At 51.7% G+C, this 24,684-nt stretch overlaps 1 protein-coding gene across 1 annotated transcript in view; it reads right to left on the minus strand.

The window, feature by feature from the left end:
* Positions 1-1,157: 1,157 nt before the first annotated feature.
* Positions 1,158-24,684, minus strand: part of AHNAK2 (AHNAK nucleoprotein 2) — a 62,338-nt gene continuing 38,811 nt past the window's right edge. Inside the window, exons 5-7 of the mRNA XM_059850466.1 lie at positions 24,179-24,320; positions 23,666-23,841; positions 1,158-22,883 (exon numbers count right to left, since the gene is read on the minus strand). Of these exons, the coding sequence (XP_059706449.1) occupies positions 2,184-22,883; positions 23,666-23,841; positions 24,179-24,320 (21,018 nt within the window). The 3' untranslated portion in view covers positions 1,158-2,183. The remainder of the gene's footprint in view (positions 22,884-23,665; positions 23,842-24,178; positions 24,321-24,684) is intronic.

Here is a 24,684-nt window from a genome sequence, read left to right on the forward strand (position 1 = left end):
CAAGCTGGGCCAGTGGAAGGCGTCCCTGTCCATGGCAGGGGGTTAGATGGATGATCTTTAAGGTTCCTTCTGTCCCCTTAACATTCTATGATTTTGTGATAAGAAGAGAAGAAATGAAGAATATCTTAACAGACAGATGGTTAGACAGCCAAGTGCACCTCACTTACAACCCCCTTCCTAAGTGTTTTGCTGTGTCTGCTTTCCTGTACTAAGAAGAACATGGAGAAATATGGGAAGAGAAAACTACTACAGTAGAATGAAGCATGTCTGCACTTGTCATTCTGGAGAGAGGATCTCGTGAGTGAAGTGGTGATTGCAGCCGTTTTGGCCAAAGAGGTCACAAAGAAAATGAGTTAAAAATCTCTGTTGACAGTAGGAAAAGGGACAGCAAAACTTCAACTCTGGACAGGAGGAGAGCTGACTTCAGGTTGCTTGGGGAACTAGTGAGTAAAGCCTCCCAGTAAAATGTTTTTGTATTTGAGGGGATTGTCCTGTTCTGCTCTGTGCTGGGGCAGCCTTGCCTGGAGTCCTGTGAGAAGTTTTGGGTGCCAAAGTAAAGAAAGGGACATTAGAGAGCATCCAAAGGAGGCCCCAGGGATGATGAAGGGTCTGAAGGAGAAGCTGTATGAGGAGTGGCTGAAGTCACTTGGTCTGTCCAGCCTGGAGGAGACTGAGGAAGAGCTCAGTGTGGCCTTCAAATCCTCATGAGGGGAAGCAGAGAGGCAGGTGCTGATCTCTTCACTCTCATGGCCAGTGACAGGACCTGAGGAAATGTCTGGAGTTGAGTCATGAGGGATTTAGGATGGATGTTAGGAAAAGGTTTTTCACCCAAAGGGTGTTTGAGCACTGGGACAGACCCCCAGGGCAGTGGTCACAGCCCCAAGCCTGACAGAGTCCAAGAAACCTTTGGACAATGCTCTCATGCACATGGTGGGAGTCTTGGGGTGTCCTGTGCAGGGCCAGGAGAGGGATTCAAGGATCCTGACAGGTTCCTTCTGACTCAACATATTCTATGATTCAACTCTGAGTGAAAAGTCTCCATTACCCTTACATTAAGGAACTGTGCTGCCATTAAGTACATGAAGTACATGCAAACTTTTGCAAATTTAAGCTGGGATTTCCCAAATCAGAAATGTCAGTAACTCACGCTACTCAAGTTATTATTCATATAGTGAGTTTATTGTGAATTAAGAATACAGACGGTGTTTTAATGGTACATGTGAAGGCTGTCACATATGCACCCTGGTTTTCATTGTGTACTTGAGAGAAGCATTAATATAAACAAAGGAGCAAATAATTATATACACCTCCTTTCCCAGAAAATCTCTGAAGCAATTCCACCGGTGTGGCAGATCATTCTAAGCATTTAACTATCCCATAAGTATATACATTAAAATTTATTTATCCACATTTGAATAATATTCTTTGTAAGCATGTTTTATTCTGGTATCTTACAAACATGATTTAGTTACATGTTTTTTGGTCTTGAAATTATTCTGTTGGTTTTTGCTGTTCTTTTTTTTAAATTATTGTAAGGCTAAATATGACCTGCCACAATAATAAAAAAAATGAAAAGAGAGGAAGAAGCAAAGCATTAGTCTCTCTACAAAATAGTAAAAAAATGAAAAGAGTGGAAGAGGCAAAGCATTAATCTCTCTACACTAATATTTAATTTTTATTTTACATTTTAAAATGTTTGTGGAATATACATACTACCTTAGCTGGAATAAAGAAAAAATGTTTTAATAACAAAGCAAAAGTAGATCAGAAAGTTCCAAAATCTAAACAGGTAAGTATAGTCCTCATAATACTAGTTTAGAGCCCATTCTGAAAATAATCTGTAATCCAAATATAACTGGTGTGTTTTGAGAAGCCTCTTTAACAAGTCTTTTGGTATCATTCAGCCTTTCAATGATTTACTTTCATGGTTCTGGTATCTACTCACACTTTGCTCAACCTATGGGCTCATCTGCACCTGTCATAATTGTTGCCCTTGGGGTAGATATGAAAAAATAATTATTTTTATTAGTGTACAATCTAGCACATCCATGTACTTGAAAATTTGTTCAAGTGTTTTCATGAATACCAACCTTGGGTTTTAATTTTCAGTTAGCAGAAAATTAGGAAAACATTCTCTTCTGTGGATGATTTTGTTTTCATTGAGGATTGAGAAAATGCAACCTTCATTTGGCTGTATCTCCAGAAATATTAGATTTACTATCTTTTTCTTCCTCCAACAATATTAGTTCAGTTCTTGCTGAAGATGTCACAATAGATGAGGCCCCGTCAGTTTCAGCTTTTTCACCTTCTCCTGTTTCTTTAGGTGATAAGCTCTCTTGTGCATCAAAAAACACATCTGGCTTATCTGTTGGGCTATCTTCATCTGAGAGTCTCCCCTCTTTATGACCCACCTCTTCTTTGTCAACAGACTTAGCCTTTTTGGAAGGAGATGTGAAACCAAGCTTGGGCAATCTAAACCATCCAGCTTTTTCAGCCTGCTTAGAGGAATCATCTGATGTGTCAGCAGGTTTCACATCTTCTGGAACTGACTTTTTTATTTCTGCTTTTACATCTGTCCTTGTTTCATCCCCAGAAGATGAAAAGCCAATACTTGGAAGCCAAAATTTAAATCTTCCAGGAGATCTTTTACTATCAGTCTTTTCTTTCTCATTGGTTATGTCTTTTTCTTCACCTTCCACTGCTTCAACTACATCTTCATTTTCAGAGAGAGGAGCTGCAATTATTTCCTCTGGTGATTTACCAGGAAAACTCTCTTCAAGTTTACTGGAACCCTTTACTTCAGCAGCAGATGTTTTTAACTTTGACAAACTTACTTTTCCTCTAGATTCTTCAGACCCATGGTGAGGTTTGTCAGATAGTTTAAGCTCAGCACTGCCAGTTCTCTGTGCTGCTACTCCAAAGCTTTCACCAGCACCTGTAGGTTTTCTCACTGATGCATCTCCTGCTGGAGATGGCTGCTGGACCAGCACATCTAAATCACTGTGTGATTCAGGCAACTTGGCCTTGAGCAATGAGAATCCCAAAGCAGCAGTTTTGACCTCTGATGACAGAATCTCTGATTCTTTCAGTATTTCAGTAGTATAAATTTCACACCGCTCAATAGCAACATGTTCAGGTTCTACTTTTTCACTTACTTCTTGGCCCTCTATGTAAGACCAATGAATGTCTTGTCCTGCACTTGAAAGGGAGGACTCTATGGTAGCTGTCATTTGTGCTGTTTTAATGTCAGGTTCAGTCAGTGTTAAAATTTTGCTTTTTGCTTTTTGAATACCTCCCTCTACAGCTCCCTGTGTTTCTTCAGGGATAGCAGAGCTTGCTTGCAGTTGCACTATTTCAATGTCAGTACTAGATCCCTTTGGATCTGTTACTACTTTTGACAGTAAAACATCAGCTTCAATTGGGGGAGTTCTGAAAGTGAATCTTGGTATTTTTAGTTTGGGAATTCTTACACTTACTTCTGGGACACCTTGTGTTTGGTCCACTGTTTCCCCTGTTATTCTGGCAGATGCTTCTATATGATCTAGACCTGGACTTTTCAGGCCAATCAATCCTTCTGGTTTTTGTAACTGCATTTCTGCAGTGTCTCTTTCACTTTGAGGTGCTGAATCAGCTTCTGACTTTGGCAAACTGGTATCATCTTCAAACCCCTTGATTTCAGAATGCAACATTCCAAACCTTGGAATCTTAAACTTGTATGCTTTAATTTTACTTGTTTCTGCTCTGTCTTCTACTTGCACTTCCACTCCTGCAGACACATCCTTTTCAACACTTTTCACGCAAAATTTCATTTCAGGATCTACTCCAGTAATTTTAACATCTGTCTTCAATGTCGGAACTTCTACCTTTAGATCTTCCAGTTTAGCAGTAACATAAGTACCATCTTCTGATCCTTTTGTTGTAGACCATTCACACATAGTCCTTTTTAACTGACTTTCTTCACTGTCTTTTCCTGTAATTTTCACCTCGCCCTTTATCTTTCCTTTTTTGATTGCTGCCTCTTTGTTTTGAATATCTAGCTTTTCCTTTGGAAGATTAACATCTATTTTCTTCTGTGTTGCATCCAGAGTAATTTCAGCTGATGATGGCTTGCATCCTACCCCTGATGTCTCTAACTTCATAGAACTTTCTACCTTTTGGACATTTATATCCTGTGATTTGCCTTTATGATCTGGAGATGTCAGAGTACACATAGGAAACCTATTTGCTGAACTCCTGTCTTTGTCAGTTTCTGAAGCACTTGGGTATGATTTAGACAATTCTGCTGCAGACACTGTGATTTCTGAAGTATGTCCTTCAGCACTGCGCTTAACTACGTCTGCATAAGTTTCAGTTTTTGGAAGACTCACTCTACTATCTGTTCTTTCTGCGGGTAATGAAATATGTCCTTCAATTTCTGGCAAGCTAACATTAGACATCTTCACAGAATCTCCTAATTTTTGAATCCCTTCTTTTCCAATAGTAATTTCAGCAACTGCATGTGGTAATGAGAAGGTATTTTCAGGAACACTTGTTTCAGTTTGTACTTTAGCAGAAGGAATACTTGCCTGAGCTTTTTCCATACTTCTTTCAATATCGGCATCACTTTTTTGTTCCTTTAAGGATGACCTGCCAAATGCAGATATTCTGAATTTTGGCATTTTAAACCATCCCTGATGTTCTTCAGTCTGAACTTCTTCAGCTTTTATTTCATGTTCTTTTAATTTGATTTCCTGCTCCTCAAGACTCTCACAAACTCCCTCTGTCTTTGGTTTAGACACTGACCGGGTGCTTATGTCTACCTTTGCATCTTCAATGCCACCTGTCAGAGCTTGGGGTGTTTTTATCTTACCATCAACTCCTCCAGGATCTGACATATCAGATATAAGTTCTGATGCGGGAACTCCCACAGCAATGTCAGCAATTTCATTTGTTGTTCTTAGTTGGGGTAGCTCAGCTTCTATTTTTGGAGAGCTGATCTCTGTCTCTGGGACTTTCCCTTTTATTCGGGAGATTCCAAACTTTGTCTTCTGGAATTTGGGCATTTTAATCTTCCCTTCAGGACCTTCCAATTTCACTTTTCTTCCATCCACAACTGATGAGCTTTCTGTCAATATATCAGGGCTCTTCAAATCAACTGAAGCTTCTCCTTTGGGGAGCTTAGTACCTGTTTTTTGAATGTTACATTCATTGGCAGAACTTATTTTTAAGTCAACCTGTTGAAAGCTCCCCTCTGAGGGAGTCAAAGAAGCATCAATCTTTGCTGAGCTGATTGTTATTTCAGATTTAGAGGCTTCAGTTTCTACTCTGGAAAACTCCAGAGTGTGGACTCTAGTGTCAGCCAGTTTTATGCTGATTTGTGCCCCTTCGTCAGTCCCTTCAGGATGACTTTTTTCTATATCAGGTATCTTAATAGAATCATCACCCTCTATTTCTGTTTTAGGAAGAGTAGCATCAACTTCAGCTTTTTGAGATTTTGGAACCTTTATCTTGGAGAGTGAAATTTTAGGCATGACAAATTGAGGCTTTTTAACTGGACTTTTTTGTTCAACTTTTCCTGCAGATATTTCCAGATCAAGGTCTGCCCCACTACCTTGATCATAAGCTGCAGTTTCTTTCACTTCTGTGTCTATTCTTCTTGACATGACAGCAACCTTTTGGTCTTCCAAATTTGCTCTAGAATCAGATTTAACACTTGCTTCCTTCTTTGGTGACCAACTGAAGGACGGAAGTTTGAATTTGGGCATTTTGAAATGTCCCTCCTTCTCTTCTCCTTCTCCATCTTGCTTTATTTCCCCCTTGATCTTTACTGCTGCATCTGAATCCTGAATATCACTGTCTGTTTTTGGAAAAGGAATGTCAGCTGATGGGAGGTGAACATCAGCCTCTGATGTCTTACTGTCAGTTTTGGTAATTTTGGCTTCAGGACTGTAAATCCTTGTTTCTGTACCACATTCTACCTTCGAGTCTGGTGCTTCAACAGCAATGTCAGATATTTCTACTGTTGCTTTTAGTTGGGGAACCTTGACTTCTGATTTGGATTGGCCAACATCCTTTTCCAACCCTTTCCCTTTAGAAAGTGTAATTCCTACCTTTGGCATTTGGAATTTAGACATTTTTGTTTTTGCTTCAGAACCTTCAGCTTTTATCTCTACATCACCCACAGCAATTTCACTTGATTTTCTTTCAACACTTATGTCAGGACTTTTCACCTCAAGCAAACCTTCAGGTATCATCTTAACATCTGAGGTGGAGAGGCTGGCATTAGCAGCAGCCGATTTCAGAGTCAGATCATCTCCTTCACAGGTAGGAACTTTGACCTCACCTGTAGGCATGCTAATATGCATCTCTACTTTGGGAGCTTTGGCTTCTGGTTTGGAAAATTCTGAAGTTGGGACTGTAACTTTAGGCACTTTTATGCCCAGTCCTGCAACTTCTCCACTACTTCCTTTCTCAGATTTCTGAACAGAAACACCTTCTTTTTCTTCTTTGGGTCCAGAAACATCAGTTTCTAGTACAGGCAGAGAGACCTGTACTTTCTGACCCTTAATTTTGGGGAATGAGATCTTTGGCATGGTAAATTGGGACTTCTTGGTTTTGGCCTTTTCACCATCTTTTTCTGTTGTATCAAATTCTTCATGAAGGTATTGATTCTCAGGAGTAGGTAAAGTTAATTCAGATCCCATGTCTCCAGATAAGGTAGACAAAGTGGGTCCTTCCAGATGTTCCTCAACAGGAGAAGGAGCAATAGCTTCTTTCTTTGGTGACCACCTAAATGAAGGCAGTTTGAATTTTGATGATTTAAATTTGTTTTCTTTCTCCTCAGTACCCTTTTCTCCTGTAACCACTTCCTGTTCTGCCTTGCACTCTAAATCTGGGCCATGGATTTCTACTTCTAAGTTTGGCAAGGGAGCCTCCATGGGTGAGAGATCTGCATCCATTGTTGGTGCATCCAGAACAACTTCAAGTGAAGGTTTATGCAACTTTACACCAAGATGGGCATCAGGGATTTGAGCTGTTTTTTCAATATCAGGACCAGTCATATCAGATGTTATCCTTCCCTTACAAATGTCAGATTGCATGTTGGAATCAACGTCACTTTCAGATGCCTTTCCCTTAGATCGAATTCTGAATTTTGGTTTTCGGAATTTAGGAATTTTAACTGTGACCTCTGTGTCAACCAAAGATATTTCAGCAGATGTGGTTTTGCCCTCTAGCTTAAAACGTCCTTGATCCTCAGAAACTTCTTCACTTAAAATTTCAAAATCTGAAAGATTTTCATCACCAAGAGAAGCTAATTTTGATTCCGATTCTGTTAGATTAATTTGATATTTAGTAAGAGTAACATCCCCCTTTTGTAATGAGGACTCCAGAGCAATTTTAGATGAAGTCATTTCAGATTTAGAAAAACCAATGCTAGGAACTCTGAATTTGGGACTTTTAGATACACTCTCCCCTTTAACGTCAGAAAAACGCTTAGTTTCAACACTCTCAGAAGGTACAGAAGAAGTATCCTCTGTTAAAGAATAACAAAGAGTTTCTGTAACAGAAACATCAAATCCAGATTGGCTTTGTGCATGAGGTTTGAAACTCTTAGAAAGAGAAATTTTAGGCATTCTAAATACAGAAGTTTTAGATTTGCAATCGTCCTCCACTTTAAAAGAGGAAGAATCAAGGGGAGCATCAAAGCAGGGCGCTTGCATCTCAGAGTCAGAAAATGTCACATCCACAATGGCAGATCCTGAGGGCACTGTCACTTGAGCCTCTGGCAGGCTGACGTCCACCTCTGCGGCCACGCTGCCCTTGGCCTCTCTGCTGCTGGACCAGCCAAAGGAAGGCATGCCGAACTTGGGCATCTTGAACTTGCCGTCCTTGGTCTTGGCGGCCTCCTTCTCTGGGACTTTGGCTTCTCCTTCAAGGCTAAGGGTGGCCTCAGGCGCCTGCAGGTCGACGCTGGCCTGTGGAAGAGTGACGTCGACGGAGGGCAGGCTGATGTCCACCTTGGGAGCTTTGATGTCAGCTTTGGGCATCTTGAGGGAGGGCTTCTCCAGCTTCACGCCGGTGCCCTCCCCTGCGGCCGTCACGGTGGCGGAGGGGAGCTCAACCTCAGCGCTGGGCAGGCTGACCTCAGCTGTGGGCGCCTCACCCTTGGGCGAGGACACTGTGAATTTGGGCTTGTCGAACTTGGGCATCTTGAGCTTGCCTTTCAGGCCCGTGCCTTCCAGCTCCAGCTTGCCTTCGGCAGAGGGCGCTTTGAGGTCGACGTCAGGCGCCTGGAGCTCGAGGGAGCCTTCGACGGAGGGCAGCTTGACGTCTGGGGCCGCGACAGTGATGTCGGTGTCGGTGGCCTTGAGCTCTGCCTGCGGGAGGCTGACGTCTGCGTCCAGTTTGGGAGACTTGACGGTGGGCTTGGAGAAGACCACGCTGGGCACCTTGACTTTGGGCATGTGTATTTTCATACCGCCACCCTCCGCTTTGCCAGCGGCCACCTCCAGGCTGGCTTCGGCCTCGGGGCCCTGCAGGGCGACTTCGCCCTCCGGGGCTTTGGGCAGCGAGACCTCGGCCTTGGGCAGGCTGACCTGCGCCTGGGGAGCTTTCATTTTGGGCAGCTTGACGCTGGGCATCTTGACGTCGGGCATCTTGAATCGGCCTTTCTCACCCTCTGCTGCTACCTTGCCCGTCTCGACAGTCAAATCCACACCGGGCGCTTGGATTTCGGCCGCGGGCAATGTCACCTCCACTTCGGTGGCTCCGGAAGGCACCGTCACTTGAGCCTCTGGCAGGCTGACGTCCACCTCTGCGGCCACGCTGCCCTTGGCCTCTCTGCTGCTGGACCAGCCAAAGGAAGGCATGCCGATCTTGGGCATCTTGAACTTGCCGTCCTTGGTCTTGGCGGCCTCCTTCTCTGGGACTTTGGCTTCTCCTTCAAGGCTAAGGGTGGCCTCAGGCGCCTGCAGGTCGACGCTGGCCTGTGGAAGAGTGACGTCGACGGAGGGCAGGCTGATGTCCACCTTGGGAGCTTTGATGTCAGCTTTGGGCATCTTGAGGGAGGGCTTCTCCAGCTTCATGCCGGTGCCCTCCCCTGCGGCCGTCACGGTGGCGGAGGGGAGCTCAACCTCAGCGCTGGGCAGGCTGACCTCAGCTGTGGGCGCCTCACCCTTGGGCGAGGACACTGTGAATTTGGGCTTGTCGAACTTGGGCATCTTGAGCTTGCCTTTCAGGCCCGTGCCTTCCAGCTCCAGCTTGCCTTCGGCAGAGGGCGCTTTGAGGTCTACGTCAGGCGCCTGGAGCTCGAGGGAGCCTTCGACGGAGGGCAGCTTGACGTCTGGGGCCGTGACAGTGATGTCGGTGTCGGTGGCCTTGAGCTCTGCCTGCGGGAGGCTGACGTCGGCGTCCAGTTTGGGAGACTTGACGGTGGGCTTGGAGAAGACCACGCTGGGCACCTTGACTTTGGGCATGTGTATTTTCATACCGCCGCCCTCCGCTTTGCCAGCGGCCACCTCCAGGCTGGCTTCGGCCTCGGGGCCCTGCAGGGCGACTTCGCCCTCCGGGGCTTTGGGCAGCGAGACCTCGGCCTTGGGCAGGCTGACCTGCGCCTGGGGAGCTTTCATTTTGGGCAGCTTGACGCTGGGCATCTTGACGTCGGGCATCTTGAATCGGCCTTTCTCACCCTCTGCTGCTACCTTGCCCGTCTCGACGGTCACCTCCACACCGGGCGTTTGGATTTCGGCCGCGGGCAATGTCACCTCCACTTCGGTGGCTCCGGAAGGCACCGTCACTTGAGCCTCTGGCAGGCTGACGTCCACCTCTGCGGCCACGGTGCCCTTGGCCTCTCTGCTGCTGGACCAGCCAAAGGAAGGCATGCCGAACTTGGGCATCTTGAACTTGCCGTCCTTGGTCTTGGCGGCCTCCTTCTCTGGGACTTTGGCTTCTCCTTCAAGGCTAAGGGTGGCCTCAGGCGCCTGCAGGTCGACGCTGGCCTGTGGAAGAGTGACGTCGACGGAGGGCAGGCTGATGTCCACCTTGGGAGCTTTGATGTCAGCTTTGGGCATCTTGAGGGAGGGCTTCTCCAGCTTCACGCCGGTGCCCTCCCCTGCGGCCGTCACGGTGGCAGAGGGGAGCTCAACCTCAGCGCTGGGCAGGCTGACCTCAGCTGTGGGCGCCTCACCTTTGGGCGAGGACACTGTGAATTTGGGCTTGTCGAACTTGGGCATCTTGAGCTTGCCTTTCAGGCCCGTGCCTTCCAGCTCCAGCTTGCCTTTGGCAGAGGGCGCTTTGAGGTCGACGTCAGGCGCCTGGAGCTCGAGGGAGCCTTCGACGGAGGGCAGCTTGACGTCTGGGGCCGTGACAGTGATGTCGGTGTCGGTGGCCTTGAGCTCTGCCTGCGGGAGGCTGACGTCGGCGTCCAGTTTGGGAGACTTGACGGTGGGCTTGGAGAAGACCACGCTGGGCACCTTGACTTTGGGCATGTGTATTTTCATACCGCCGCCCTCCGCTTTGCCAGCGGCCACCTCCAGGCTGGCTTCGGCCTCGGGGCCCTGCAGGGCGACTTCGCCCTCCGGGGCTTTGGGCAGCGAGACCTCGGCCTTGGGCAGGCTGACCTGCGCCTGGGGAGCTTTCATTTTGGGCAGCTTGACGCTGGGCATCTTGACGTCGGGCATCTTGAATCGGCCTTTCTCACCCTCTGCTGCTACCTTGCCCGTCTCGACGGTCACCTCCACACCGGGTGTTTGGATTTCGGCCGCGGGCAATGTCACCTCCACTTCGGTGGCTCCGGAAGGCACCGTCACTTGAGCCTCTGGCAGGCTGACGTCCACCTCTGCGGCCACGGTGCCCTTGGCCTCTCTGCTGCTGGACCAGCCAAAGGAAGGCATGCCGAACTTGGGCATCTTGAACTTGCCGTCCTTGGTCTTGGCGGCCTCCTTCTCTGGGACTTTGGCTTCTCCTTCAAGGCTAAGGGTGGCCTCAGGCGCCTGCAGGTCGACGCTGGCCTGTGGAAGAGTGACGTCGACGGAGGGCAGGCTGATGTCCACCTTGGGAGCTTTGATGTCAGCTTTGGGCATCTTGAGGGAGGGCTTCTCCAGCTTCACGCCGGTGCCCTCCCCTGCGGCCGTCACGGTGGCAGAGGGGAGCTCAACCTCAGCGCTGGGCAGGCTGACCTCAGCTGTGGGCGCCTCACCTTTGGGCGAGGACACTGTGAATTTGGGCTTGTCGAACTTGGGCATCTTGAGCTTGCCTTTCAGGCCCGTGCCTTCCAGCTCCAGCTTGCCTTCGGCAGAGGGCGCTTTGAGGTCGACGTCAGGCGCCTGGAGCTCGAGGGAGCCTTCGACGGAGGGCAGCTTGACGTCTGGGGCCGTGACAGTGATGTCGGTGTCGGTGGCCTTGAGCTCTGCCTGCGGGAGGCTGACATCTGCGTCCAGTTTGGGAGACTTGATGGTGGGCTTGGAGAAGACCACGCTGGGCACCTTGACTTTGGGCATGTGTATTTTCATACCGCCGCCCTCCGCTTTGCCAGCGGCCACCTCCAGGCTGGCTTCGGCCTCGGGGCCCTGCAGGGCGACTTCGCCCTCCGGGGCTTTGGGCAGCGAGACCTCGGCCTTGGGCAGGCTGACCTGCGCCTGGGGAGCTTTCATTTTGGGCAGCTTGACGCTGGGCATCTTGACGTCGGGCATCTTGAATCGGCCTTTCTCACCCTCTGCTGCTACCTTGCCCGTCTCGACGGTCACCTCCACACCGGGCGCTTGGATTTCGGCCGCGGGCAATGTCACCTCCACTTCGGTGGCTCCGGAAGGCACCGTCACTTGAGCCTCTGGCAGGCTGACGTCCACCTCTGCGGCCACGGTGCCCTTGGCCTCTCTGCTGCTGGACCAGCCAAAGGAAGGCATGCCGAACTTGGGCATCTTGAACTTGCCATCCTTGGTCTTGGCGGCCTCCTTCTCTGGGACTTTGGCTTCTCCTTCAAGGCTAAGGGTGGCCTCAGGCGCCTGCAGGTCGACACTAGCCTGTGGAAGAGTGACGTCGACGGAGGGCAGGCTGATGTCCACCTTGGGAGCTTTGATGTCAGCTTTGGGCATCTTGAGGGAGGGCTTCTCCAGCTTCACGCCGGTGCCCTCCCCTGCGGCTGTCACTGTGGCAGAGGGGAGCTCAACCTCAGCGCTGGGCAGGCTGACCTCAGCTGTGGGCGCCTCACCCTTGGGCGAGGACACTGTGAATTTGGGCTTGTCGAACTTGGGCATCTTGAGCTTGCCTTTCAGGCTCGTGCCTTCCAGCTCCAGCTTGCCTTCGGCAGAGGGCGCTTTGAGGTCGACGTCAGGCGCCTGGAGCTCGAGGGAGCCTTCGACGGAGGGCAGCTTGACGTCTGGGGCCGCGACAGTGATGTCGGTGTCGGTGGCCTTGAGCTCTGCCTGCGGGAGGCTGACATCTGCGTCCAGTTTGGGAGACTTGACGGTGGACTTGGAGAAGACCACGCTGGGCACCTTGACTTTGGGCATGTGTATTTTCATACCGCCGCCCTCCGCTTTGCCAGCGGCCACCTCCAGGCTGGCTTCGGCCTCGGGGCCCTGCAGGGCGACTTCGCCCTCCGGGGCTTTGGGCAGTGAGACCTCGGCCTTGGGCAGGCTGACCTGCGCCTGGGGAGCTTTCATTTTGGGCAGCTTGACGCTGGGCATCTTGACGTCGGGCATCTTGAATCGGCCTTTCTCACCCTCTGCTGCTACCTTGCCCGTCTCGACGGTCACCTCCACACCGGGCGCTTGGATTTCGGCCGCGGGCAATGTCACCTCCACTTCGGTGGCTCCGGAAGGCACCGTCACTTGAGCCTCTGGCAGGCTGACGTCCACCTCTGCGGCCACGGTGCCCTTGGCCTCTCTGCTGCTGGACCAGCCAAAGGAAGGCATGCCGAACTTGGGCATCTTGAACTTGCCGTCCTTGGTCTTGGCGGCCTCCTTCTCTGGGACTTTGGCTTCTCCTTCAAGGCTAAGGGTGGCCTCAGGCGCCTGCAGGTCGACGCTGGCCTGTGGAAGAGTGACGTCGACGGAGGGCAGGCTGATGTCCACCTTGGGAGCTTTGATGTCAGCTTTGGGCATCTTGAGGGAGGGCTTCTCCAGCTTCACGCCGGTGCCCTCCCCTGCGGCCGTCACGGTGGCGGAGGGGAGCTCAACCTCAGCGCTGGGCAGGCTGACCTCAGCTGTGGGCGCCTCACCCTTGGGCGAGGACACTGTGAATTTGGGCTTGTCGAACTTGGGCATCTTGAGCTTGCCTTTCAGGCCCGTGCCTTCCAGCTCCAGCTTGCCTTCGGCAGAGGGCGCTTTGAGGTCGACGTCAGGCGCCTGGAGCTCGAGGGAGCCTTCGACGGAGGGCAGCTTGACGTCTGGGGCCGTGACAGTGATGTCGGTGTCGGTGGCCTTGAGCTCTGCCTGCGGGAGGCTGACATCTGCGTCCAGTTTGGGAGACTTGATGGTGGGCTTGGAGAAGACCACGCTGGGCACCTTGACTTTGGGCATGTGTATTTTCATACCGCCGCCCTCCGCTTTGCCAGCGGCCACCTCCAGGCTGGCTTCGGCCTCGGGGCCCTGCAGGGCGACTTCGCCCTCCGGGGCTTTGGGCAGCGAGACCTCGGCCTTGGGCAGGCTGACCTGCGCCTGGGGAGCTTTCATTTTGGGCAGCTTGACGCTGGGCATCTTGACGTCGGGCATCTTGAATCGGCCTTTCTCACCCTCTGCTGCTACCTTGCCCGTCTCGACGGTCACCTCCACACCGGGCGCTTGGATTTCGGCCGCGGGCAATGTCACCTCCACTTCGGTGGCTCCGGAAGGCACCGTCACTTGAGCCTCTGGCAGGCTGACGTCCACCTCTGCGGCCACGGTGCCCTTGGCCTCTCTGCTGCTGGACCAGCCAAAGGAAGGCATGCCGAACTTGGGCATCTTGAACTTGCCGTCCTTGGTCTTGGCGGCCTCCTTCTCTGGGACTTTGGCTTCTCCTTCAAGGCTAAGGGTGGCCTCAGGCGCCTGCAGGTCGACGCTGGCCTGTGGAAGAGTGACGTCGACGGAGGGCAGGCTGATGTCCACCTTGGGAGCTTTGATGTCAGCTTTGGGCATCTTGAGGGAGGGCTTCTCCAGCTTCACGCCGGTGCCCTCCCCTGCGGCCGTCACGGTGGCGGAGGGGAGCTCAACCTCAGCGCTGGGCAGGCTGACCTCAGCTGTGGGCGCCTCACCCTTGGGCGAGGACACTGTGAATTTGGGCTTGTCGAACTTGGGCATCTTGAGCTTGCCTTTCAGGCTCGTGCCTTCCAGCTCCAGCTTGCCTTCGGCAGAGGGCGCTTTGAGGTCGACGTCAGGCGCCTGGAGCTCGAGGGAGCCTTCGACGGAGGGCAGCTTGACGTCTGGGGCCGCGACAGTGATGTCGGTGTCGGTGGCCTTGAGCTCTGCCTGCGGGAGGCTGACATCTGCGTCCAGTTTGGGAGACTTGACGGTGGGCTTGGAGAAGACCACGCTGGGCACCTTGACTTTGGGCATGTGTATTTTCATACCGCCGCCCTCCGCTTTGCCAGCGGCCACCTCCAGGCTGGCTTCGGCCTCGGGGCCCTGCAGGGCGACTTCGCCCTCCGGGGCTTTGGGCAGCGAGACCTTGGCCTTGGGCAGGCTGACCTGCGCCTGGGGAGCTTTCATTTTGGGCAGCTTGACGCTGGGCATCTTGACGTCGGGCATCTTGAATCGGCCTTTCTCACCCTCTGCTGCTACCTTGCCCGTCTCGACGGTCACCTCCACACCGGGCGTTTGGATTTCGGCCGCGGGCAATGTCACCTCCACTTCGGTGGCTCCGGAAGGCACCGTCACTTGAGCCTCTGGCAGGCTGACGTCCACCTCTGCGGCCACGGTGCCCTTGGCCTCTCTGCTGCTGGACCAGCCAAAGGAAGGCATGCCGAACTTGGGCATCTTGAACTTGCCGTCCTTGGTCTTGGCGGCCTCCTTCTCTGGGACTTTGGCTTCTCCTTCAAGGCTAAGGGTGGCCTCAGGCGCCTGCGGGTCGACGCTGACCTGTGGAAGAGTGACGTCGACGGAGGGCAGGCTGATGTCCACCTTGGGAGCTTTGATGTCAGCTTTGGGCATCTTGAGGGAGGGCTTCTCCAGCTTCACGCCGGTGCCCTCCCCTGCGGCCGTCACGGTGGCGGAGGGGAGCTCAACCTCAGCGCTGGGCAGGCTGACCTCAGCTGTGGGCGCCTCACCTTTGGGCGAGGACACTGTGAATTTGGGCTTGTCGAACTTGGGCATCTTGAGTTTGCCTTTCAGGCCCGTGCCTTCCAGCTCCAGCTTGCCTTCGGCAGAGGGCGCTTTGAGGTCTACCTCAGGCGCCTGGAGCTCGAGGGAGCCTTCGACGGAGGGCAGCTTGACGTCTGGGGCCGCGACAGTGATGTCGGTGTCGGTGGCCTTGAGCTCTGCCTGCGGGAGGCTGACATCTGCGTCCAGTTTGGGAGACTTGACGGTGGGCTTGGAGAAGACCACGCTGGGCACCTTGACTTTGGGCATGTGTATTTTCATACCGCCGCCCTCCGCTTTGCCAGCGGCCACCTCCAGGCTGGCTTCGGCCTCGGGGCCCTGCAGGGCGACTTCGCCCTCCGGGGCTTTGGGCAGCGAGACCTCGGCCTTGGGCAGGCTGACCTGCGCCTGGGGAGCTTTCATTTTGGGCAGCTTGACGCTGGGCATCTTGACGTCGGGCATCTTGAATCGGCCTTTCTCACCCTCTGCTGCTACCTTGCCCGTCTCGACGGTCACCTCCACACCGGGCGTTTGGATTTCGGCCGCGGGCAATGTCACCTCCACTTCGGTGGCTCCGGAAGGCACCGTCACTTGAGCCTCTGGCAGGCTGACGTCCACCTCTGCGGCCACGGTGCCCTTGGCCTCTCTGCTGCTGGACCAGCCAAAGGAAGGCATGCCGAACTTGGGCATCTTGAACTTGCCATCCTTGGTCTTGGCGGCCTCCTTCTCTGGGACTTTGGCTTCTCCTTCAAGGCTAAGGGTGGCCTCAGGCGCCTGCAGGTCGACGCTAGCCTGTGGAAGAGTGACGTCGACGGAGGGCAGGCTGATGTCCACCTTGGGAGCTTTGATGTCAGCTTTGGGCATCTTGAGGGAGGGCTTCTCCAGCTTCACGCCGGTGCCCTCCCCTGCGGCTGTCACTGTGGCAGAGGGGAGCTCAACCTCAGCGCTGGGCAGGCTGACCTCAGCTGTGGGCGCCTCACCCTTGGGCGAGGACACTGTGAATTTGGGCTTGTCGAACTTGGGCATCTTGAGCTTGCCTTTCAGGCTCGTGCCTTCCAGCTCCAGCTTGCCTTCGGCAGAGGGCGCTTTGAGGTCGACGTCAGGCGCCTGGAGCTCGAGGGAGCCTTCGACGGAGGGCAGCTTGACGTCTGGGGCCGCGACAGTGATGTCGGTGTCGGTGGCCTTGAGCTCTGCCTGCGGGAGGCTGACATCTGCGTCCAGTTTGGGAGACTTGACGGTGGGCTTGGAGAAGACCACGCTGGGCACCTTGACTTTGGGCATGTGTATTTTCATACCGCCGCCCTCCGCTTTGCCAGCGGCCACCTCCAGGCTGGCTTCGGCCTCGGGGCCCTGCAGGGCGACTTCGCCCTCCGGGGCTTTGGGCAGCGAGACCTCGGCCTTGGGCAGGCTGACCTGCGCCTGGGGAGCTTTCATTTTGGGCAGCTTGACGCTGGGCATCTTGACGTCGGGCATCTTGAATCGGCCTTTCTCACCCTCTGCTGCTACCTTGCCCGTCTCGACGGTCACCTCCACACCGGGTGTTTGGATTTCGGCCGCGGGCAATGTCACCTCCACTTCGGTGGCTCCGGAAGGCACCGTCACTTGAGCCTCTGGCAGGCTGACGTCCACCTCTGCGGCCACGGTGCCCTTGGCCTCTCTGCTGCTGGACCAGCCAAAGGAAGGCATGCCGAACTTGGGCATCTTGAACTTGCCGTCCTTGGTCTTGGCGGCCTCCTTCTCTGGGACTTTGGCTTCTCCTTCAAGGCTAAGGGTGGCCTCAGGCGCCTGCAGGTCGACGCTGACCTGTGGAAGAGTGACGTCGACGGAGGGCAGGCTGATGTCCACCTTGGGAGCTTTGATGTCAGCTTTGGGCATCTTGAGGGAGGGCTTCTCCAGCTTCACGCCGGTGCCCTCCCCTGCGGCCGTCACGGTGGCGGAGGGGAGCTCAACCTCAGCGCTGGGCAGGCTGACCTCAGCTGTGGGCGCCTCACCTTTGGGCGAGGACACTGTGAATTTGGGCTTGTCGAACTTGGGCATCTTGAGTTTGCCTTTCAGGCCCGTGCCTTCCAGCTCCAGCTTGCCTTCGGCAGAGGGCGCTTTGAGGTCTACCTCAGGCGCCTGGAGCTCGAGGGAGCCTTCGACGGAGGGCAGCTTGACGTCTGGGGCCGCGACAGTGATGTCGGTGTCGGTGGCCTTGAGCTCTGCCTGCGGGAGGCTGACATCTGCGTCCAGTTTGGGAGACTTGACGGTGGGCTTGGAGAAGACCACGCTGGGCACCTTGACTTTGGGCATGTGTATTTTCATACCGCCGCCCTCCGCTTTGCCAGCGGCCACCTCCAGGCTGGCTTCGGCCTCGGGGCCCTGCAGGGCGACTTCGCCCTCCGGGGCTTTGGGCAGCGAGACCTCGGCCTTGGGCAGGCTGACCTGCGCCTGGGGAGCTTTCATTTTGGGCAGCTTGACGCTGGGCATCTTGACGTCGGGCATCTTGAATCGGCCTTTCTCACCCTCTGCTGCTACCTTGCCCGTCTCGACGGTCACCTCCACACCGGGCGTTTGGATTTCGGCCGCGGGCAATGTCACCTCCACTTCGGTGGCTCCGGAAGGCACCGTCACTTGAGCCTCTGGCAGGCTGACGTCCACCTCTGCGGCCACGGTGCCCTTGGCCTCTCTGCTGCTGGACCAGCCAAAGGAAGGCATGCCGAACTTGGGCATCTTGAACTTGCCGTCCTTGGTCTTGGCGGCCTCCTTCTCTGGGACTTTGGCTTCTCCTTCAAGGCTAAGGGTGGCCTCAGGCGCCTGCAGGTCGACGCTAGCCTGTGGAAGAGTGACGTCGACGGAGGGCAGGCTGATGTCCACCTTGGGAGCTTTGATGTCAGCTTTGGGCATCTTGAGGGAGGGCTTCTCCAGCTTCACGCCGGTGCCCTCCCCTGCGGCCGTCACGGTGGCGGAGGGGAGCTCAACCTCAGCGCTGGGCAGGCTGACCTCAGCTGTGGGCGCCTCACCCTTGGGCGAGGACACTGTGAATTTGGGCTTGTCGAACTTGGGCATCTTGAGCTTGCCTTTCAGGCCCGTGCCTTCCAGCTCCAGCTTGCCTTCGGCAGAGGGCGCTTTGAGGTCAACGTCAGGCGCCTGGAGCTCGAGGGAGCCTTCGACGGAGGGCAGCTTGACGTCTGGGGCCGTGACAGTGATGTCGGTGTCGGTGGCCTTGAGCTCTGCCTGTGGGAGGCTGACATCTGCGTCCAGTTTGGGAGACTTGACGGTGGGCTTGGAGAAGACCACGCTGGGCACCTTGACTTTGGGCATGTGTATTTTCATACCGCCGCCCTCCGCTTTGCCAGCGGCCACCTCCAGGCTGGCTTCGGCCTCGGGGCCCTGCAGGGCGACTTCGCCCTCCGGGGCTTTGGGCAGCGAGACCTCGGCCTTGGGCAGGCTGACCTGCGCCTGGGGAGCTTTCATTTTGGGCAGCTTGACGCTGGGCATCTTGACGTCGGGCATCTTGAATCGGCCTTCCTCACCCTCTGCTGCTACCTTGCCCGTCTCGACGGTCACCTCCACACCGGGCGCTTGGATTTCGGCCGCGGGCAATGTCACCTCCACTTCGGTGGCTCCGGAAGGCACCGTCACTTGAGCCTCTGGCAGGCTGACGTCCACCTCTGCGGCCACGCTGCCCTTGGCCTCTCTGCTGCTGGACCAGCCAAAGGAAGGCATGCCGAACTTGGGCATCTTGAACTTGCCGTCCTTGGTCTTGGCGGCCTCCTTCTCTGGGACTTTGGCTTCTCCTTCAAGGCTAAGGGTGGCCTCAGGCGCCTGCAGGTCGACGCTGGCCTGTGGAAGAGTGACGTCGACGGAGGGCAGGCTGATGTCCACCTTGGGAGCTTTGATGTCAGCTTTGGGCATCTTGAGGGAGGGCTTCTCCAGCTTCACGCCGGTGCCCTCCCCTGCGGCCGACACGGTGGCGGAGGGGAGCTCAACCTCAGCGCTGGGCAGGCTGACCTCAGCTGTGGGCGCCTCACCCTTGGGCGAGGACACTGTGAATTTGGGCTTGTCGAACTTGGGCATCTTGAGCTTGCCTTTCAGGCCCGTGCCTTCCAGCTCCAGCTTGCCTTCGGCAGAGGGCGCTTTGAGGTCGACGTCAGGCGCCTTGGGCTCGAGGGAGCCTTCGACAGAGGGCAGCTTGACGTCTGGGGCCGTGACAGTGATGTCGGTGTCGGTGGCCTTGAGCTCTGCCTGCGGGAGGCTGACATCTGCGTCCAGTTTGGGAGACTTGACGGTGGGCTTGGAGAAGACCACGCTGGGCACCTTGACTTTGGGCATGTGTATTTTCATACCGCCACCCTCCGCTTTGCCAGCGGCCACCTCCAGGCTGGCTTCGGCCTCGGGGCCCTGCAGGGCGACTTCGCCCTCCGGGGCTTTGGGCAGCGAGACCTCGGCCTTGGGCAGGCTGACCTGCGCCTGGGGAGCTTTCATTTTGGGCAGCTTGACGCTGGGCATCTTGACGTCGGGCATCTTGAATCGGCCTTTCTCACCCTCTGCTGCTACCTTGCCCGTCTCGACGGTCACCTCCACACCGGGCGTTTGGATTTCGGCCGCGGGCAATGTCACCTCCACTTCGGTGGCTCCGGAAGGCACCGTCACTTGAGCCTCTGGCAGGCTGACGTCCACCTCTGCGGCCACGGTGCCCTTGGCCTCTCTGCTGCTGGACCAGCCAAAGGAAGGCATGCCGAACTTGGGCATCTTGAACTTGCCGTCCTTGGTCTTGGCGGCCTCCTTCTCTGGGACTTTGGCTTCTCCTTCAAGGCTAAGGGTGGCCTCAGGCGCCTGCAGGTCGACGCTGGCCTGTGGAAGAGTGACCTCGACGGAGGGCAGGCTGATGTCCACCTTGGGAGCTTTGATGTCAGCTTTGGGCATCTTGAGGGAGGGCTTCTCCAGCTTCACGCCGGTGCCCTCCCCTGCGGCCGTCATGGTGGCGGAGGGGAGCTCAACCTCAGCGCTGGGCAGGCTGACCTCAGCTGTGGGCGCCTCACCCTTGGGCGAGGACACTGTGAATTTGGGCTTGTCGAACTTGGGCATCTTGAGCTTGCCTTTCAGGCCCGTGCCTTCCAGCTCCAGCTTGCCTTCGGCAGAGGGCGCTTTGAGGTCAACGTCAGGCGCCTGGAGCTCGAGGGAGCCTTCGACGGAGGGCATCTTGACGTCTGGGGCCGTGACAGTGATGTCGGTGTCGGTGGCCTTGAGCTCTGCCTGTGGGAGGCTGACATCTGCGTCCAGTTTGGGAGACTTGACGGTGGGCTTGGAGAAGACCACGCTGGGCACCTTGACTTTGGGCATGTGTATTTTCATACCGCCGCCCTCCGCTTTGCCAGCGGCCACCTCCAGGCTGGCTTCGGCCTCGGGGCCCTGCAGGGCGACTTCGCCCTCCGGGGCTTTGGGCAGCGAGACCTCGGCCTTGGGCAGGCTGACCTGCGCCTGGGGAGCTTTCATTTTGGGCAGCTTGACGCTGGGCATCTTGACGTCGGGCATCTTGAATCGGCCTTTCTCACCCTCTGCTGCTACCTTGCCCGTTTCGACAGTCACCTCCACACCGGGCGCTTGGATTTCGGCCACGGGCAATGTCACCTCCACTTCGGTGGCTCCAGAAGGCACCGTCACTTGAGCCTCTGGCAGGCTGACGTCCACCTCTGCGGCCACGCTGCCCTTGGCCTCTCTGCTGCTGGACCAGCCAAAGGAAGGCATGCCGAACTTGGGCATCTTGAACTTGCCGTCCTTGGTCTTGGCAGCCTCCTTCTCTGGGACTTTGGCTTCTCCTTCAAGGCTAAGGGTGGTCTCAGGCGCCTGCAGGTTGACGCTAGCCTGTGGCAGTGATACGTCGATGGATGGCAGGCTGATGTCCACCTTCGGAGCTTCGATTTTAGGTGGTGTAATTTCTAAAATTTCATCTTTTGATTTTTTTTTCATTTCCCTGTTTTCTATTTCAATATCTGTTTTTGAAATCCTCATTTTTCCTTTTGTGTCCCCAGTTTTAATTTCCATTTGGGGTGATTTTATAGTTGCTTTTTTCGGACTCGGCATCTGGCCTTCAGATTTTTGTTTGTCATCATTTTCATCCATTTTTCCTATGGATATTACTATTTCCGTTTCAGCACTTGGAATCCTAATTTTTTCTGCTGGTCCACTTACTTGAGGTTCTCCCGTGTTTTCCAGGGTTTTCACTTTTACTTCCCTGTCACTTATTTGTGCTTCAGGTTGGGCTGTTTCTTCCTTGGCACTTGACCAGGTAAATGTAGGGAATTTTAACTTTGGCAATCTGAATTTGCTTTCTTTGCCCTCTATATCTTTTTCTCCTCTCTTCATTCCAATTTCTATGTTTAAGGCTTTGTCATTTGTGGGAATGCCATCTTCCTCCATCCTTTCCTTTTTTACCCTATCTTCTGTGTCCTCTTTGCTTTCTTCTCTTGTTATTTTTATGTCTGTTTTAGGTGCTTTGGCCACTTTGAATGATGGCATTTGTATTTTCCAAGTAGATATGTCCGATTCTTCATCTGGCATAAGAGTTTTCACATTGAAATTCCTGCTCTCCTCTGAAGTCATATCAGCTGTTTTTTCTGGTACTGACTGTGGAACGTCACTTCCCTGTTTGGTAGTGTCAGCCTCTGTCTCTTTTCTTTTGGGCACTGAAATTCCGTAATTTATTTTCTGAATATTTATCATTTGTGTGTCTTCTTCTGCTTTTTTTTCTCCTGTTTGCAGTGTTTCAGATGTCTGTAATTCTGCTTTAGCAGTGCCAATTTCTAGGCCTTTTACCTGTACAGATCCCTTAGTACTGGGACCCATCAAGTCTATGTTAATTCCACTTTCTCCATCTTTTTTATCTGCTGTTCCCTTCTGTTTCTTTTTTCGGGATTTTGATGAGGCTTCTGGTGATTTTTTAGTTGGGCTTACTTTCAGATCAGCAGTTTCTAAACTAGGCTTTGGTATCTCTGTTGTTATGTCTGGTACTTCAGGTACACTAAATTTTGATGTTGCTTCCTTGTCTTTTTTAATGCTTATTTCAACTTCAGGGCATTGTTTTACATGAGACGGAATGCCATTTTTAATTTCTTTTAAGTCTTTTGTTAAAGTTTCATGTCCCTCCCCTGTTTTCATTTCATAAGCAGGAGATGTGGTATATTCAACAGTTAAAATTTCGGGATTTTCCAGGCTTATATCATATTGATGTATTTTTTCTCTTTCAGAGATCAGTGTTGTTTTTATTTCTTTTTTTTGCTTCTCTTGTGGTTCTGGTTTGGATCTGTGCATTCTGAATCCAATGCTAGGGAACTTCAGCTTCCTTTGGCTTCCTTTTTTCTCTTTGGTATGGACCTCTTGTGGAAATTGAGACTCTGTGTCTGTGCTTGTAGGGGAAATATCCTGCAAAGCAGGCTCATATGCATCTGATGTACTATGAGATCTTCTGTGCCTCAATATCTTTTTATTTTTGATTGATTGAAATTTTGGCCATGATAATCTATCTTTTTTAGGTCTCTTACTTCTTCCTACTCTTTGGCTTACAATTAATGTTTCCCTGTCTTCTTCTGAAATGGATTTTCCTGAAACATGAGGTGTTTCTTCAGGAATGCTCTCACTGAGTTCTTTTTCCTAAAAGAACAAATAGTAGTCAGAAGATTAGAAGTAACCTAAATATAGGTGCAACAGAAAATAAAAACATACCATAAAACATGTAGAAAAATGTTCTTTTTATTACAAGCATCTACTTTATATATAAAAGTGCTGAAGATTATAAAAATATGCAATTTCAGGCAGAAATTACTTAAAACAAATGGACTGTAATTATGGATTTCTGAAGAATTTCATTCCTTGAAAAATAATACAGTAAACAGTGGTTTCTATATGTATCTATCTATCTGCCCGTACAAATATGTTATATATAGTATTTATATATATGCATGTGAAGAAAATATAATCTTTAAGTTGATGGAAACCTATGAAGAGGTCTGGCAAAATATCAGTGGTTAGACACAGATTTTTTTAATAGAAAAATCTTATAGAGGAGCTTTGGATAAAAATTTTTACTGATATTTTACATTTTTGAACATACTTATTGTAAGTATTACAAAGATTACCCAAGTCTGTTCCATCAGCGGACAATTAACAATTAAAAAATGCTGACTCACTAAAGAATATTTTCACCACCTAAAACAAGATTGTGGATTTATATAAAATCCATAGTCTCACTCAAGATATTTAAAAAGCTGCAAATATTGTGTGGGTTTTTTTTTTAAATCATGAATATTCATGCTAGCAACTTTAAACACATGACTAAGTCTTAAGAAGACACAAGCATGTGGTTTATGATCTATTTCCACACAGCACATTACTACAGTATGTTACCCAACTTTGTAAACTAATCAGAAATGTACCTGGCCTATCCTTTCCTTTTTGTGCTGGGCTGCAGAGTGCTCCAGATCTTCTTGCACGGCAATTTTTCTTTTGAGGCTGAATTGGACTCTGTATGGCTCGGAATACTGGAGAATCTTGAGTGCATCTTCATATTTGATATTATCAAAAAATATTGTAGCACTTAGAAGCTGATCACCTGCAAGCGGAAAAATACGTAATTTTAATTACTTTGTGTTTTCTTACAGTTTTTTTTCCCATTTTAGTTTTGTATATACTACTTTCTGTGTGTCTTTTCCACTGTTCCAGTGAAAACTGATTTTTTTATGGTATACAAAAAACATCACATTTCATTATTGTTCAAGCAAGTGATCTTAGAAATTATTAATATGGACAGGTTAAGCTCATAGATAACATTAGTTGGTTTGAAACCTACTATTTCTGATACCTAAAGAGATGGCAGATCACACAGCTACCAATCTCCTTATTTAAAGATACAGAATAAAATCAAAACAAAATAAAAAATCAGACAGTACCTTCTCTAAGACTAAATATTTTTGAAGCAGGAGATTCCTTAAGTACTTTTTTAATAAATATTCCTTCATTTCCTCCACCTTTCACACTAAAACCACTAGCTCCAGCTTCCACTTCTGTTTTCAGGGTCACTTCCATAGTTTCCTAGAGATAGAAAAATACGTGAATTTATCATTTTTATTCATTTGTATTAAAGGGTTCTAAGTTGTTCTACAATAAAAAAATTTAGTCTCCTCAGGTATATTTTCAATAGCTCAAGAAAGATTATCCAAAATAGAGGATATACTTAGTATGGGTTTGATTCTGTTCTAAATTACAATTAAGCACATGTGTTAGCGTTATGTTGAATCAGGGACATAGGGAAAATAGGTTATAATTTTAAAATGTGAAACATATGGAAACTTTTAGGGCTGAAAGACTGTATTTTCTGTGAAGATGTTAACCACTCAAATTAAAGTCAATGGGCCAGAAAAGTCAGAATAAGAGCTAATGCTGTATCGCACTCAAA

This window comes from Haemorhous mexicanus, chromosome 6 (assembly GCF_027477595.1).
Source record: "Haemorhous mexicanus isolate bHaeMex1 chromosome 6, bHaeMex1.pri, whole genome shotgun sequence".
Lineage (NCBI taxonomy): Eukaryota > Metazoa > Chordata > Aves > Passeriformes > Fringillidae > Haemorhous > Haemorhous mexicanus.